The sequence below is a fragment of the Polistes dominula genome, unplaced genomic scaffold, assembly GCF_049000335.1.
Source record: "Polistes dominula isolate Pdom_NZ unplaced genomic scaffold, Pdom_raw_medaka contig_23, whole genome shotgun sequence".
Taxonomy (NCBI): Eukaryota; Metazoa; Arthropoda; class Insecta; order Hymenoptera; family Vespidae; genus Polistes; species Polistes dominula.
In genome coordinates this window covers 1,887,394-1,905,135 of record NW_028300963.1, presented here as the reverse complement: position 1 = coordinate 1,905,135, position 17,742 = coordinate 1,887,394, and the positions used below count along the sequence as shown (strand labels likewise).

Here is a 17,742-nt window from a genome sequence, read left to right as displayed (position 1 = left end):
TTCAATTGAAAATAGGTCGTGTTCGTGTTACGGAAACCTCGAATGAAAATCAACTGTAATGGGTTAATATATCTAATGGTGATGATGGTGTCGTACCAAGTCAGGTGGAATATCTCTTCAGCTATTCGTCTTGATACAACGAATAGACACGACTTCAATGATTATCAAAAAAAATTTAAGCAAATAATAATAATAAATTCTAAAGAAATATTACGAACGACAAATTTCAATTCACTCTTATTCGATTTATACATATATTATACATTATATTAAAAAGATGATAATATCGATCGGTAAAATATTGAAATAATATTTTTTCAGATTTAAATATGACGTTTGATATGTTTTTTTTTTATTCGTTCATATCTGTGTCCTGGGACAAATGAAAAAAACAAATATATTTCATATCTACGAAAGATTGAAATGTCTTGGGATTTATTTCTCTCTCTCTCTCTCTCTCTCTCTTATTTTTTTTCTTTCTTTAAGAAAATTCTAATAAAAGTAACCACAAGGAAATTTCTTTCTTTCTTTTGGGGTAAGCTTATTCGCATCTGAAAGTATTACAAATTTCTGTCATCGTATCCTGTGACAACTTTGCGAGATCCAATTAAAAGGTCTCGCGCACGTAAAATGCCACCACGTAGGTACTCTCGAGGTTTCAAGTTTTCATTTACCTCTATGTGAGAGATTTTATTTGATTTTTTTCTTTTTTTTTTTTCTTTCTTTACCATGGTTACCATACGTTAGGAATTTATTTCTTTTTTTTTTTTTTTTCTTTTTTTTTCTTCTTCTTCTTATGAATTTTCACCTATCAATTATCTTAATGTAATCTCTTTATTTTTTTTAATTAGTCTCTAATGTTATCAAATGTTTGGTTAAATTTTGATCAAATTTGATCGAATATTAACTAAAAGTATATGAAATATATTTATTCATTTGAATTAATATCAATTTCAAAGATACCTGAGAAAGAATTCTTTTTTTTTCTCTCTCTTATATTTTTTTTCTCTTTTTTTTTTTTTTGTTAAATGAAAATTTACTCGAGATTAGGTATCTCGTTGATAAAGAGTACACCTTCGTTAAGCGCCATACAGTTGCTAATAAAAGTACGAAACTTTATTGCACAGTAGAAAAAATTAGACTGATTTAAAGTAATTTTTTTTGTTTTTGTTTTTTGTTTTTTTTTGTCTTCTATTTTACAGGAAGATTGAAATTAAGAGAAATTAGATATATCACACATTTAAAATAATTATTCTTTAAATGGCAAAAATTCTTATTTATTTAAATATTTGTTTAACCCATCATTTTTATTTCCTTCTAATCTCTTTTTTTTTTTTTAGTAAAAAAAAAAAAAAAGAAAAAAAATTGACAAATGAACAGGTGCAGCTGTGCTTGTTAATAAATGGCATTTCGATGAGGCTTATCTATTCTTCCTAGTATTAAAAAGATTACAGATAAATATATGTATACAACGATATAAAATAAAATGAATATATAAAAATATCACACAAGTTGGAAGTGAAACCTTTAAATAAACAAATTTTGACGATAATTTATTATATAATATTATTATAATATTATTTCTACTATTAATTTGTAATTATTTATTTATATTATTGATTTAATTGTAAAAATGTGCGCCTGATTCGTATGCAACCCTCCAGACACATTTTGAAAATGTTGCTTGCGAGCGCCATCTACTGGGACGGAATTTTTTTGCAGTCAAAACTGTTTATACACGTATGTATGACGGGTTGCCTATCTTTCGGGCAGAAAAAAATTTCGTCCCGACAGATGGCGCAACATTTTCAAAGTGTGTCTGGAGGGTTGCATACATACAGGCGCACATTTTTCTAATAATTACAAAGAAAGTAAATAATAAAACACTTTATTATATATATAAAAGTATACTAATAAATATATAAATATTTCATAATACAATATACGCAATAATAATAATTTACATTTTAATTTACATATAAAATATTAAAACAAATTTTTAATAAAAAAAGAAAAGTAATTAGTATTATTAATTGAAACATAAATAATTAAAAATCCCAACATTATTTATTGTTCAATCTAAAATGGAATATATATGTTGTAATATTTCAATAATCTTACAACGGTAATTGATTCGGATTGGAAAGGGTACAATTTTCGTCAGATCTTGCAACGTATTTTTCACAATATCGACGTTAACGAACTACTGTGTCCCATGTATATACGCATTCAAAGTACATATGTACACATACGTTCTGTTGGACAGATCTGTATACGTAATACGACTAACAGAAGAAATCATAATTGATGGTATGTATGTATGTAATATTGATTGAATAATGATACTTCTACAGCAATAAATTATATCCCATTTTCAAGATAACTCTTTACCAATGGCTTAACTGAAGATTTGGGATTGATTATTTATTTTTTGTTTTTGTTTTACCACAGTTTCATTTTATTATTTTTTTTTTTTTTTATTAATAATTCCTTTCAACAATAGTTATACAAAATTTGATTAATTTATTCCTTAGTCAATGCTAATAATTTGTTAAAAAGTTTACACAAAAATATATTGTGTATAAATAATATTGTTAATATTATTAATATCAAACTAATTTTATATACATCCCAAAAATTATTTAATTACTATATTTTACTAATGACTGTTTTTTTTTCTTCTTCTTCTTTCAGCATTCTATGGAATCATTCCCACATACATATATAAATTAATTGATTATTTTTGTTTTCTTTTCTTCTTTTTACAAATATAGATTATTCGTTTATTAGTTTATTGAAAAAGCAGTTGTATTTGGTCTAAAGGTATTTGTACTTGATTTGAACCATGGTTCGAAAATTGCTCGTATCAATATATAGATGGACCATATAAAAAATATTATGCACAATAACCATAGTACTCCATAACTGTGAAGCAGAACAAAGAAAAAGAATATTGAAATAATTTCTTAATGAAGAATTATGATAAAATATGTTAATAACTAACAACAATAATCAAAATAATACGTACTTTGTCAATCGTGCTATAGACATACTAACAAACATAAAAACCAAGAAACTATAATTGGATAATCGTCTTAAACTCAATCTAGGTGGTATAAGTTCTTCATGACCACTTGTAAAACCATTCGCCGTTCTTTTTGGTAGTTTAATAACTGTGGTTGGTGGTATAAGTATTTGTCGACAAATACTTCCAAGAAAATTGTGTTTTTTGTACAATGTATTTATCTCGTGTTGATACTAAATATAAAAACAAACATTGTTATTGAAATAATCTATATACATTTTACAGTATTATAAAACAAAATATATTACCTTTGTATTAATATTAGTGCAAAATTTATATAAATTTCTAACTAGAAAAGCACACTCGTTCGAACGAACTGGTTGTAATTCTGGATCTCCCATATATTCAATATATCGAAAATTTGTTCTACCATCAGGTATTGGTACAAAAAGACCTGGTCTGCTTGAATCTAACGAGGAATCCATCTAAATGATTAATAAGATTGAATTATTAATTTCACTAAGTAAAATAAAAGTTGACGATTTTTACGAATTAACAAAGAAGATAATAAAAGAATATTTTAAATGAACCTGATACTGTTGATGAAAAGAAGTTGAGAGAATACTTTCATGATATTCTTGATCAGGTGTAATAGTAATTTGTGGAATATCTTCTATTGAAATCTAAAAAAAAATATATATATATATAACATATTTGTTTAATTATACTTTTGAACACGAAGAATTATAAATGTTATATTTTATTAACAAAAATATGATTTACTTCGAAAATTTCGATCAATTGTTGTTGAGCGTTAGCTAAAAATAATGGAACTCTACGACGTTCTTCTATAGAAATATCATCGGATGAATTGTCTTCTCCATAAAAGAATTCCCATATGGCAGTTAAAAGTTGTTGACTACTTTTTCTCTTTTCCAATGCTTCAATTAAACTCGTGGCTGTTACATGTGCTTGTTTGATTATACTTAAGAAAAAGCTTATCTGTGTGTGTGTGTGTGTGAAATTAAAACAAAATCTTTCATTTAACAAACTGAAACAAATGATTGCTATTTATTATATCAGTATTAAATAATAAGAAAATAATAAATACTTGTGTAATAATGTTTGCTGAAAACATTGGAATGTATTGATAAGTTGGTCCTTCAAGTTCCATGATTTGTTGTCCTACAATTGATGTCCATTGACTAGATTGCATGCGACTTCTGTTAAGATTTGCATCGTCCATACAACTTTCTACTTCTGATAACATTCCTGCTAAATGTGGTTGAGAAAATACCTTCACAAAGATAAAAAAACAATGATATATTTATATAAAAAGTGTTTTTAAATTATACAACAGTTTGTTTATTACCTTCGTAACTCTAAATAACATCAAAGCATTTTTTGGTGCTACCAAATCAGTTCTCATAAAACGAGGTAATAATTGTTGAAATATTACTGTATAAGCTAATAAATTATTAGCAACAAATGCAATCCATCTATTTGGATCATGTATTTTGCCTCTCTCTTCTTCCTCCGGTCTCCTATAATTATATATTATATAAGCTTTATATTATTAATACTATGTTCTCACATACATACCCTTCTTTTGTATATGTTACTCCTGGAACATATCTCCATGGTTGAATAAAGCTCAACCATGCTTCTAATATTAATCTAAATGAACTGTCTAAAGGCCAATGATGTATAGCTTTTCGAAGAAATATATATATTTTTCCTTGGACAGATGGTAAAATAATCCTTTAAAATGAATGAAACGTTAGTATTTTATTTATGTAATATAACTGTACAAGAATATAAGGGATGATACCTTTTTAATTCATCCATGGCACTTTTATCTCCAGTTGAACTATTTGCAAATTCGTGTAAAGTTTTTATAAATGCTCTTACTAAGCGTATATGTTCACCGGAATGAATGCTATGCTATAATAACATATGTTATGTTGAAATAGTTTAAATAAATCAAAAATATATTATAATTATTATACTTACACGATGTGGAATAGGATTAGAATAAGACATATTCATTTGAGAAGGCATATGATCATCTTCGGTGTATTCCATCCAAAAATCAAGAAATACTTGAATTATTGTCTCACTTCTCCATACTTGCGGCAAACATTGTTGTTGAGGAGCTCCAACCACTAAATTGGTAGATCCTGGTGATAATATTGATGCTCTCAACAGTCGTGGAGTTTGTAATCTATGAAAATCACTAATTTCAATTTAAAGAATTCAAAACTATAAACGCAACCAAAAATAATATCTTACCTTTTATTTTCAGGCATATGCATTAATTTTCTTTGAGGAGTTTTCTTTATGTAGGGCCCAATTATTGGTAAAACCGTTGTATTATCTCTTGGTAAAAAATGATGTAAATAATAGTGAGCTGATTGAACATAAACCGTTTCCCAATTTGCCCAAACATTTTCCTGTTGTTGTAATTGCAGCCAAGGATTTGTCAAATGATAAGCAAAATGAAAAATATAATACTCAAAGGGATATGTAATAAAGTTAAGGATCATTTATGTGTTTTTTCTTGGCAGTTTATATTTAGACAAAATAAAAATTGTAATGTGTGAATATAGTGAGAAGGATACTCATACATAAAGCTGATGGAACTCTTGTACCTTGGTCATCTCTAAATTTATCAAGATAGAAAGGTGGTATTACACCTTCTTCTAACATTGAACGTATCTTTGACTGAAATTATATTAACAATAAATATAAAATATACAAAAGAAGTATATATCCAATTATCTAAAAAGTATATAACTTACCGGTAAATATGATATCGGAAAATTATATTTTAAATAACAATCTGGAAGTAATTTATAACAAAGAGAAAATATTGGTCCAAGTGGGCTAAGAAAATTATACAGTATTTCATATTCTTGTGGATTCTTTTTGTAAGTAATATGATGCAAGCCCCAACCAATATTATCTGTTATTCCAAATAAAGAATCTATTATCATTGGAAATACATGTTGAAGTTCTGTAGTACTTGATTCATCTATTAATATTGCCAATTCGTGACATCGTTGTACTAATGGCATACTTAAATATCTTTGTACCCTTATCTAAAATCAAATTTTCTTCTTACTCATACTATTAAATATATTTATATCTTTTATTTCAAATATATTTTAATCAAATTAATAATGCATACTACAAAATTATACTCTGACACACAATATGAATTCATATCGTTTAAAAGATATTACTTTATATTCATTTCATTTAAAATTATTAATTTTAATATTATGTATATAAAAGAGATAGAGAGGTTAGAATTTTGTTTAGGTTAGAATTGAAATTTGATAAAAATTAAGAAAATTTTATAAGAAATACCGTAGCAATATCCGTCGAAGTAGCCATTATTACACTCTTTTATTTTTATATTTTTAATTACACAATACTATGAATATTTAAATATTATTTACTGTGTACACATGTAAACGAATAACGATTCGTACTATTTGATTTGTTTCGCGCTAATTTTACGATCGTCTACGAAATGCATATAAGAATTATTTTCTGTCATTCGATCTACCAATCATAAGACATCCCTCGTCTTACAGTATTGCATCAACCAATCAGAGGCAATTTATCGAATTTCGTATTGTGCGTCGACCAATAAAAAAAGGGTTAATCGAATTACATTGTTGCACCGAACAATTTTGAGGAAATGCACATTGACTTGCATTAAAAATTTATTATTTTACTTAAAAAACAAATTTTTTTGTTTGTTAATTATGTATTTATTTAGTGAAAATCTAGTCTTATTTCATAATTTTTCTGAATTATATTTCGTATATTCATTTTATAACCTTACTATGAAAAAAATAAAAAAAATTAAAAATGGACGCTTTTCGTATTATTAATAATTTTAATAAATGTTTTATTAGTACAATAAACTTAATTAATTAATATATATATATATTTATGTGTTTTTATTATACAATATATAATGATATTATTATAACGAACATATTTATAACATGAATCTTAACATATTATTATTTGATTTTATGAATGCACATTTCTGAAGCAAAAAATACATCATTTTGTAATATAAATAACATATTATTACTTATTAATTTATAATACAATAAGAATCATCTATTATTTCTAGTAAATTTATTCTAACGTAATCTAATGTAAATGCAACATCCATTTTAATTTTTTCTACTACACCTACACATACCAGGGCTTGGTCGATAAGTCGGTGAAAATGGTAAATAAGACGTCCATTTCCATCTAAAACATAAAAAATTCTTTTATAGTTAGTTACTTTATTACAAAGATAAAATCTCATAACATAGAATTAAGTCAATTATACAGTAGTCCGGATATTATTAACGTCATAAAGTGACGTCGATTAAGACGGGCAGGTCACGTTGCGAGTATAGATGAAGATCGAATCGCACATAGAAAAATAATAATAGTTAAAATAACAAGACGAATGAATTATATTACCTTCTTAATAGTTTCATTCCAAAAGGAAAATCAAATGTATTTGGTATATATTCACTGCTTTCTTTTTCATCAGACGTTTCAACATTTAATTCCATTTCTTTGGACCATGCTTCTAAACCTCGTTCCTCGTCGGTACCTTCATTTTTTTTATCAAAATAATATAATACAATAAATTTCTATGAGGAAAACAATATTGTGTTTTATTTCAATTAATAAATCTATCATACCTGGTATTATATTATCTAATAAACAACCAATCACACCACCAACTAAAATAGTTGTACTCAATAATACTGTGATAACACCATCGGCAATTTCATTGCCAGTGTTTATTACATCCGAGTGTTTTATCATCCATTTGGATAATACCTAAATATTAAAAAAAAAAAAAAAATCAAAATCATTGTAAATATAATAGAATTTGCAATTATTGTAATAATTTTATTAACACTTACCATAGGAAAAAATATAGAAAATCCTAGGATATATAAATTTCTCGCAGAGTTTAAATTGATATATTGCAAAGCTGACAAACCTAACAAATGACAAAACAAAAATATATTAATTACGAATTGTTATCGAACTGAATACTTAAAACTATAAAATAAGAAAAAAAAATAAATTTGTAATTATAACTTACCAAATGCGCATATCATACCAAACATGACGCAAAAAATACCACCAACTATCGGTTCTGGTATAATAATAAAGACAGCACCAAATTTACTGATTAAACCTTGCAATATCATTAATACGCAAGCCCATTGTATGACTCGACGGCTTCCAACTTTTGTTACACCTAATCAAAACGAAAAATAATATATATATATATATATATAGAGTTTTCAAGATAATACAATTAATCAAATTAAATAATTATTTACCTATAGTGCCAACATTTTCACCAAACGTATTAGTGCCATTACCACTACCCCAAAGACCAGCTAACATTGTTCCAAGACCTTCCATTCCTATTCCTCGATTAATAGCATGAACTGGTGGAGGTGGAGCACCTATATTCATTAATATTAATAAACATACAAACAATATATGCATATTTATTAAATATAATCAATTATTAATATGATTTTCTTACCACACATTCTAGAAGTAGTAGGATAATAACTGATAGATTCTACTGTGCATGCTAATACACCTGCTAACATTCCAAGGACACCGGATAAAGTAACAGTTGGTGTACCCCATTGACCAGGATATGGTACACGAAACCATGGAGAATCACTGATTATTTTAATTTTACTATCGGATCTAGCTGGATGACCGACTGGCAGTGCATCGGTAAATGTTAAAATTGTGCATATTATCCACATTACTATAATTGTCAGTAGCACCTAAGGATAATAATACATCGTTATTTTCCATAATAGGATTTATAAATTATACTTGAGAAGAAGGAAGTCATAATTTTTCTATGTAATATTTACGATCTTTTAGAAAATAAATCGATATGCATGAAAGAACACGAGAAATATCGTAAAATTTATCGTTAAAGCGAATAACTACGTATTGTCTCAATTGTTCAAGATAATATTATACAAATGTGTTTAGTATAATAAATAAATAACTCATAAACTTACTGGAAATAATTTAAATAATTCGAACCATATAACTCGTAATCCGTGACCTTTACGATACATTATTATTGGAACCGATACATTGACCAATATTTGTGAATACATCGTTAACATTAATATCGTTCTATAAAAAATAAAAAAACAAAGAAGAAAATTTCATTTCAAAAGTTAATCATTTGAAAGAATATTCTTTAATCTTCTTATATTATTTTAAGTAGAAAGAAATATATTGTATCATACCCAGCAGCAATTCCCCAATGCTTTGACGCAGCTTCTGCAGCATTTTCGAAAAGAGATAATCCGACCAATGACACGGTTGGTACGATTGTTAAAGGAGTTATAAATTTTAACAAGTATCCGATAATTCCTTAAAGACATATCAAAATTTTATATTATTTCTCAACATCTTATTTTACGAGTAAATATTATGTTTTTTTTTTGTAAACGAACAAAAATACAAGAAAATTGTTAACATAATTCTTAAGAATTAATTAAGAATTTATTTTAATTAAAATATATTAATTAAATTATATTAATTAAATTTAATTATTAATAAATAAGAATTTAACTAATTAAATAATATACATTAATAGTAACTATAAATAATTAATAAATATAATTAACATTAATGTTAATACAAATATTTTAAGTTGATATAGATCCAAATGTTTCAACCTTCAATTTTATTTACTTTAATATCATTATTTAAATCAAATTATTATCTGTTAATATTTTTACAAATTCAAAAGAATATTTTACGAAAATCTTTTATATATATATATATATTATATTAATTTATTCGTTTTTTGTTATAATAATTATAATTTCTAAATTAATTATTAATAATTTAAATATGATTGAATATTGGAAATCGATTAAAAAAAAAACATTGATATAAATTACGTTTATTGTTTTGTCTCGTTACCTCCAAATCCAACGATAACTTGAAACAATGAAGATATTGCAATTGCACCTGACAATTCTCTCATACGAATTTGCCATAATTCTGTTCGATTTTCGCTAGACATATTTTCCAAAATTTCAGGTGCTGGACATTTCCATTGTGGTAAATTTAATATGGCAAGTGTTGGTACTAAAAATGATATCGTACCACCTTGTACCAAAGGTAATCTGTTAAAAGATATAATTAAAAAGAAAGAAAAAAAAATTAAAAACCAAGATAAATTACAAATTCATACGGATGTTCGATTAATGAATATGAATGCGGTTAAAATTGTGATTCTTTTTTTTTCCTTTTGTATAAAATAATTTCAAATATTCTTTGATCGTGATCGTAATTTGAAATTATAAGTAAGATTATTCTCATTGGTTTTATTGTACATAATGTACAATCTGTGATTAAAGATTTAAAAAAATAAAAAAAAAAAAAGATACTCATACGCTTTCATCTTTTTATTATTCAGATTCTATTAAAGATAATAGTTAATGACAAGAGTTATAACTCACTCGTTTTTTCTAACACCAATGATTCACATTCGTCTTTACAATAATTTATATACTCTCGAGAATCTATGAATGTATAATTAAATGTCTCCAATACGTCATTTATATATTGGTATACATTTTCAAATTTATAAACAATTTATATAAAAGCGTATTAGGTATTTAAATATTAACGCCAGTGCAGCAAAAATTTCGCTAATGCGCAAATAAAGAGCAACCTTGTTGTTTGCACACACCAATCGTCATGGTTGCGTCAGGGTTGCGTCAGGGTTTCGTCAGGATTATGGTGAACAGCATCAGGTGAAAGAAAACAGAGACTGTTTTGAATCTATGTTAAATTCTATATCGGCTCATTTTCCACCTAAATCCGATTGTGTGTGTGTGTGTGACTACTTTTTATAAATAAAATCTTTTGAATTTTGAAAGTGTTTTGATTTTAAATAAAATTATTTTTTATTCTATGATTTGTCGCAACAATTTAAGATGTAGATTGGCGCATTAGCGGAATTTTGCTGCTATAGCATTTAATACGTAAGTATCGCGTATTATATTTAGACTTACATTGAAGAATATTTAAACAAATGTTTATAGGGTGAACATATTTCATCAATTATTTTCAAGATGATAATAAAAATAATATATGTGTCTGTACAGATGTGTTTTTTTGAACACACGATTAACCATAAAAATTTGTTTCATTTAATAATATAATAAAGAAATAATTTTTGTACAAATAAAGACAAAAATTCTAATTTCTTTTTTTTTGTATCGAAATCGATTTAAAAGTAAATTAATCATTCGTCTCGATAAGATTCTTGAAAAAAAAAAAAAGATAATTCATTGAAGTGATAGAATTTTATGTCAATACTTAATCATTCATTCATTTAATTTGTTTATAATACGTAGACGGTAGTAAAACATTAAAAAGATAGATAACGAAATACACAAATTAATAAAAATAATCATAGATAATACTATCACCTGCATCCTATCGTAGTTTGTAATAATGTTACAAGACCAGTTACAAAGATCATCGTTGATATTATGTAACTTCTGGCAGGATCATCTTCAGCCATGCAAAGTGCTGGAGTTAAAATAAATGGAATCGAAACGATGGCACCTATCATCGTTAAATAATGCTAGGAAAAATATTTAAACAATGTTTAAAACATAATCTATTTTGATACAATCATATATAATTAACTTAATTCTACTATTAACGTAATTAATATTATTAAACATTATTGGTAAGCAATTTTGTTAAATAATTGGTAATAGAGTTTGATAATTCCTTGCATTTATGCAAATGATTGATCACAATTTAGAATTGTAAATATTTAATTTTAATATACAGGAAGTTTATTTTATTATTATATTTAATTTCGTTTTTATATTGACTATCTTAAAGAGATAAAAGAAAATAGATTATTCTATTTAAAAAAAAGAAAAAAAAAAACAAGATAACCATGAAATCTTATTTTATTCTAATTTCAAATATATTTTTTTTTTTCATATCATTACATGTAACGAAGATATTCAAGGTAAACGGAATCATTTTTATATGTGAATATCTTGAGAATAAATAAGTAGAATGATATGATCATGCAGATCATTTTTATTCGCTTTTTTTTTCCATGTTTTAGAAGGATACATATATATAGTTTCATTTAAAAAGCATATTTCGTGGGTTTTAATTAGACGACTTCCATTTACGAGTTATTAATGGAATTTATTGTGTACTAATATTTTATTATAAATATTATTAATACGGATAGTTAATTTTCTTTTTTTTTTTTTTAAATTACTGATGAATATTATTTGAGAATATTAATTTAATAATTAATAACTTTAATCACGTAATTTTACAGAAATAGAATTTCATTAGTTTAATATGTTTTGCTGAATTTTTATATAAAATAAAAATAATAATAATAATAATAATAATAATAATAAAATACCTGAAGTGCCATGAAAAGGCACAAATACCATGGTGGTACATCGTCGATACCATAAGTAATATCAGCTGCTCTATTTTGAGAATTTTTCGAAGTTTCTTGCGTATCAATTCTCGTGGAATTATCCAAATCCTAAAATAAATTTAATTGATCAAGAGAAAATAAGATAAATACATCTATTTTTCTTGGAGCGTTTTTCTTAAAAAAAAAAAAAACAAAAAAAAAAAAAAAAAAACAGAAAAAATAGGAAAACCGGATTAACCATTTTTCTCGTGTGAGTATTCATTTAAAATTACGAGAAAAAGAAAAAAAAAAAAATGCTGTTTCAAACGAGATTACATAAGAATACATATTACGAACTATAAATTTTACTTTTTGTAGAGCATCAAGATATTGTCTTTAATTGTAAGCGTATAATGATAATGATAATGATAATGATAATGATGATGATGATGATGATGATGATGATAATGATGGGGAAATATATTGAAGCACTCGACTTAGCTTTGATATTCTAAGAAATAAAAGAAATCTGTTAAATCGATTGAAAATCACTAATAGAAATAAGGAAATATTTTTTATAAAATTGATTATCTTCATTACCATTTTTCTATTCGTTCGTTTGAATACTTCACACTGCAAAACATTGATTTTACCAAGAGATTATTGTCTCATCTTATATTGCGTTATAATCACAACTTTATTGTTTGATTAAACTTTTAATAAATACAATTAAGGAAAACGATTAATTATCACTTGTAACTTTGTTTTTTATCTAGTGTAATCACATAAATACGTTATTAGAAATATATTTGTTATTTTCAATGATAATTTGTAGATATCTAATAATTATTATAATAGAATACATTTTTAATTTATAATTTCTGTTAATTTGATTTACACCTAGTTGCATCGAAATAAGTTATTAACATATATGTATTTTTTACATTAATTATATGTAATATATTTTAATTAAATTAATTATATATAATATATTAATTGTAATTAAATTAATTACATATAATGTATTAATTATAATTAAAAATTATAAATATATTATAAATTATTATATATAATATAATTATATATATATATAGACGAATACTTATTTGGCTATAGAATATTATTTTACTTGCATTTAATTTTTTTATTAAAAAAAAAAAAAAACATATAAAAAGATTTGTATTATATAATAGAATAAAATTAGTATAATTTTAATAAATATAACATTGTTATACATAAATTAACCAGAAGCTATTAGTTAAATCGATAGAACAACATGATTTACGAATATTTAATGTTCGCAATTTATTTTATTTTCTCGTTTTCACAGTATTCGAAAGAAATCTAATTTAATACCTTAAATAAATAGTAAAACTATATCTCGAGATTAGATAAGATTTGAAAAGAAACATTGAAATTCTTCGAGATTTGAGAATAAATTTCAATTTTATATTTCTTATATGAATTCATATATTATTTATTTTGAAAGTATGATAATTTTATTTTCTGTCATACTATTAATTGATCAATTAAGTTACTTTGCAAATTAATGAATTTTACATACTAACAGTAATATATGTAAAATGTATTACATTTAATATTTAAATTAATATCCATTTAAATGGATATATCCAAAAAATTCAATATTCCAAAAATTCCAATAAATGTAATAATTCAAATTTCATTCGGGTTTGCTTAGAGTAAACCCTAATTAAGGAAAGAAAAATCTGTAGATGAAATTTTTTCATTACCACCTCCCATATTCTATACACACCCTCTATTGAACATAACTTTTATTAATTAATTCTAAAATTATTAAATGTTTATTCTGTACATACTTTTAAATTTTCACAATAGTTTAAAATTAATAACATCTTAATCTCTTAATCTTTAAAAACAATTAAATGAAATACATTTTATTAGATTTCATTTGAAACTTTCTGCGTATACTATATAATATTCTAAACTTGTTTTTATTTCTTACTAGCAATATATTCTTTACAATCTGAAATTCTATAGAATTCACCTAAAGTGGATTAACACATACAGAACACTTATATGTAAAAAATTGAATTATCTGGGGACCCATAGACCAATCCTTTCACGAATGCTTATTTAAGTATTTAGCATGATGATGCTCACATTCCACACATACATATTAATATACTTAACATGAATACTGTCGTAACAGTTAACTCAAACTCTGACACAAGAAGAAGTTAATGCCAAGATATAAATTCTAAGTAAAGTTCCATTATATATATATATATATGTTTGTTTTTATTTTTCAATGTGACCATTAAAAATACAAAGATTTGATTATACTTTTTGAAAAAATGAAATTGAAGATGATGATGATGATGATGATGATGATGATGATGGTGATGATTCATAGAATAGTATAACGTCCTTGGACTTATTGAACTGATAAATATAAATTTAAAGCATAGACTGGTTGAATCAAGATTAAAATTCACGTGATAATTTTAATTGAAAACGTGGCTAACAATCGTGGTTATTTTAATTGAACGAAGTGCATCATCTCTCACGATCTAAGAGAATCTTTTTTACATTATGATTGATTTATATCAAATATCATAGTGGATAATATTCGTTTTCTCAGTGAGTACATAACATGCTTAACAGATTAGAATTTAAATATACAATTATACATTCCTATTAATCATTTTGAATTTATGATTACACTAATAATAATTTATACATATTTGTGCAGGAATAATTAAAGATAAATTTATTATTTAATAATCTTGTTGGTTCTTTTTTTTTTTTTTGTAGTTTAAAATTATCTTTTTGTGATATAATTAATTTAATATTTGAAGAGTAGTATATTTAAGAAAAGAACTAAATAGTCTTATTAATAATATATATATATATATATAGGATGTTTCATAAATGTATTTTAATATTTTAATGGTTTTTATTCTAATTTTTTCTAACTAATTAAATATTGTTAATTAATACATTTATTTATAGATAAAATAAACAACATTAATTTGATATTGAACAATATTAATTGAAGAAAGTGTTTTTATATTAAAATATAATAACTTTTAGTGTTTAACAAATTTAATAACGTTCTTCCACAATTATATTTATATAATATTTTTATTAATTTATAAATAAAATATATGTAAAAATCATTTTGCCAAATTCACAACACCAATAACTTTAATTAAAATTATTACGAGAATAAAGCACCGATAATATATCAAATTTTTTATACTTCGTTAGGATAAACAATAATTTCAAATATTTAAGAAAATTCAAAAAAAATATTTGAAACTAAACAGGCACATGGAATATTTTTTAAATAATCCATAACTCCAATATTATATTATATCACGTAACATTTTTTTTACTTTTACAGTGTGTGTGTGTGTGTATGTTTGTGTATTAAATATTGATATGCACTTACGAAACAATTTGCATATATATATCGTACAATTAGGTTCTTAAAAATATAGCGATAAAAACAAATATGAGAACAATTGACAGAAAAGATAACAAACAAACAAACAATTAAAAAGAAGGAAAAAAACAAAAGAAAAGATAAATAACGATCTATTGTTTCGAAAAATCCATTAAAACTCAACCATAAAAATGACAATTATGCTAACCCCTAGCTATTAGATAGTGTAAACATATTATTTAGGTTTATCAATTTAGATAACGTGAAAATATACATATATATATATATATATATATATATATATATATATATATATATATATATATATATTATTAATTATATATATATTTTTCTTTATAAATACATTTATACAATTAATATATATGATAGAAATTCTTTTTAGAAAATGCCATAAGAAATGTTTCACGAATTATAATAATTATATATATATATATATATATTTTTAATATATTCTATTTTATTTTAAAATTAAACAATGTTTCAATACCAATAATTTATTAATAATGTATATTTTTAATATAAATACATGATATTTACATAATTATATATAAATTTACTTACTATTTCATTCAATTGTATTCCGTTTTCTGGCATACTGATAGAACTATAAAAAAAAAAAAAATAACTATATAACGAATTTTACACAATTCACCCAATCATGTCATGTATATTATATTTAAAAACAAATGACACTTTTCAATTGTCAAAATTCTATTCTCTTTTTCTTTTAAACACTTTATTATTAAATATATCAAATTATTGTGTACACGAAAAAAGAAAGAAGAAAGATATATATATATATATATATATATATATATATATATATACACGTGTATATTAATATTATATATTTATATAATTATATTATATTAATAAATTATATATTTATATTTATATATATAATATTAATAATATAAATATTAAAAAAAAAAAGTGTTATCTTTGATTAGTTTAGTAGTGAGCCGTACTTCCTTCTTAATCTGAAGCTAAAGGCGTACTGTTAATAGAAATGATTGCGCCTCGATATATCATTAAATGTCTGTTAAGAAACTGTTTATTCCCATCGGGGTTAAATATTTCGACATTTTCAACAATTGTTAATATAAATATCATGAAGTATTTCATATAAATACTTTCATAGAATGACAACTTTTTCATTCTTTTCATCTCTTTTTCTATCTCTTTTTCTATTTCTTTCTTTCTTTCTTTCTTTTCTTTTTTTTTCTTTCTTTCTACTTAATTATTTTCTAAACAATAACTAGAAGAACTATAAATATTGAAACTTATTTCTAAGATCTGTTGTATAACTTCTATACATTTATGCTTGGCAAAGTTGTTAACCAATCGATATATATTTTGATCATTGCCAAAAGTATATATATGTGTGTTATACTTATTATATAAAGTGAATATATGTATATATACATATACTATTATTACGTAGGATAAACATGTGGTAACGTAATATATAATGTGCAATGTAAATTAATACGTATAGTATATATATATAGATAATCTTTTGTTTTTTTTTTTTTTATTATTATGATTAACCACTTTTTTTTCTTTTTGCATAAAGTTATGTGTATAATAATATTTCACGTTATTCCATAATTCCTTTTATTTATAATAACCTTGTGAGAATGTAGTTTGTTATAAAAGAGAAAAAGAAAAATAACAAACGTGAATAAATTATTAACTAGAAGTCAATAAAAAAAGGTTATACTTTTTAACAACTTCAGTCAATAATAC

The 17,742-nt window shown here is 24.0% G+C and overlaps 2 protein-coding genes and 1 long non-coding RNA gene across 4 annotated transcripts; 1 reads left to right on the top strand and 2 right to left on the bottom strand.

Moving 5' to 3' along the window:
* Nucleotides 1-1,268: 1,268 nt before the first annotated feature.
* Nucleotides 1,269-2,763, top strand: LOC149032502 (uncharacterized). Its single transcript, XR_016176594.1, has 2 exons — nt 1,269-2,310; nt 2,695-2,763. It is a non-coding gene; the product is annotated as an uncharacterized LOC149032502 (long non-coding RNA).
* LOC107065328 (sphingomyelin phosphodiesterase 4) lies at nt 2,424-6,551 on the bottom strand. The gene is made up of 14 exons (XM_015318919.2): nt 6,398-6,551; nt 5,827-6,126; nt 5,647-5,749; nt 5,318-5,549; nt 5,039-5,249; nt 4,857-4,969; nt 4,628-4,786; nt 4,398-4,569; nt 4,137-4,322; nt 3,809-4,027; nt 3,616-3,708; nt 3,334-3,510; nt 3,029-3,258; nt 2,424-2,925 (listed from the first exon to the last, which is right to left on the bottom strand). Exons 1-14 carry the CDS (start codon nt 6,422-6,424, stop codon nt 2,787-2,789), a joined length of 2,361 nt encoding a protein of 786 aa, XP_015174405.2. The 5' UTR covers nt 6,425-6,551; the 3' UTR covers nt 2,424-2,786.
* A 417-nt stretch (nt 6,552-6,968) lies between these two features.
* Nucleotides 6,969-17,215, bottom strand: LOC107065320 (solute carrier family 23 member 2). 2 transcript variants are annotated; one of them, XM_089172818.1, is made up of 14 exons: nt 16,962-17,215; nt 16,555-16,597; nt 12,543-12,671; nt 11,566-11,723; nt 10,046-10,251; nt 9,361-9,487; nt 9,124-9,244; nt 8,622-8,877; nt 8,410-8,538; nt 8,166-8,324; nt 7,981-8,060; nt 7,753-7,894; nt 7,526-7,661; nt 6,969-7,306 (listed from the first exon to the last, which is right to left on the bottom strand). In XM_089172818.1, the coding sequence occupies exons 2-14, from the start codon at nt 16,585-16,587 to the stop codon at nt 7,225-7,227; spliced, it is 1,758 nt and encodes a 585-aa protein (XP_089028944.1). In that variant the 5' UTR covers nt 16,588-16,597; nt 16,962-17,215; the 3' UTR covers nt 6,969-7,224. The 2 variants fall into 2 exon arrangements, with proteins under 2 accessions (XP_089028944.1, XP_015174395.1); XM_015318909.2 differs by lacking the exon at nt 16,962-17,215 and having other exon boundaries at nt 16,555-16,784.
* Nucleotides 17,216-17,742: the final 527 nt, after the last annotated feature.

Excerpts from the sequence above, each read along its gene's own strand:
- LOC107065320 (XM_089172818.1), bottom strand. The coding sequence starts at position 16,587 with ATGCCAGAAAACGGAATACAATTGAATGAAATA. Across the intron at positions 9,488-10,045 it reads AGTTATCGTTGGATTTGGAG|GAATTATCGGATACTTGTTA; the intron begins GTAACGAGACAA and ends TATGTCTTTAAG. Across the intron at positions 7,662-7,752 it reads ATTAGATAATATAATACCAG|GTACCGACGAGGAACGAGGT; the intron begins GTATGATAGATT and ends AAAAAAATGAAG.
- LOC107065328 (XM_015318919.2), bottom strand. The coding sequence starts at position 6,424 with ATGGCTACTTCGACGGATATTGCTACG. Across the intron at positions 6,127-6,397 it reads CTTCGACGGATATTGCTACG|ATAAGGGTACAAAGATATTT; the intron begins GTATTTCTTATA and ends ATTTGATTTTAG. Across the intron at positions 5,550-5,646 it reads TCCATCAGCTTTATGTATGA|ATCCCTTTGAGTATTATATT; the intron begins GTATCCTTCTCA and ends ACTTTATTACAT.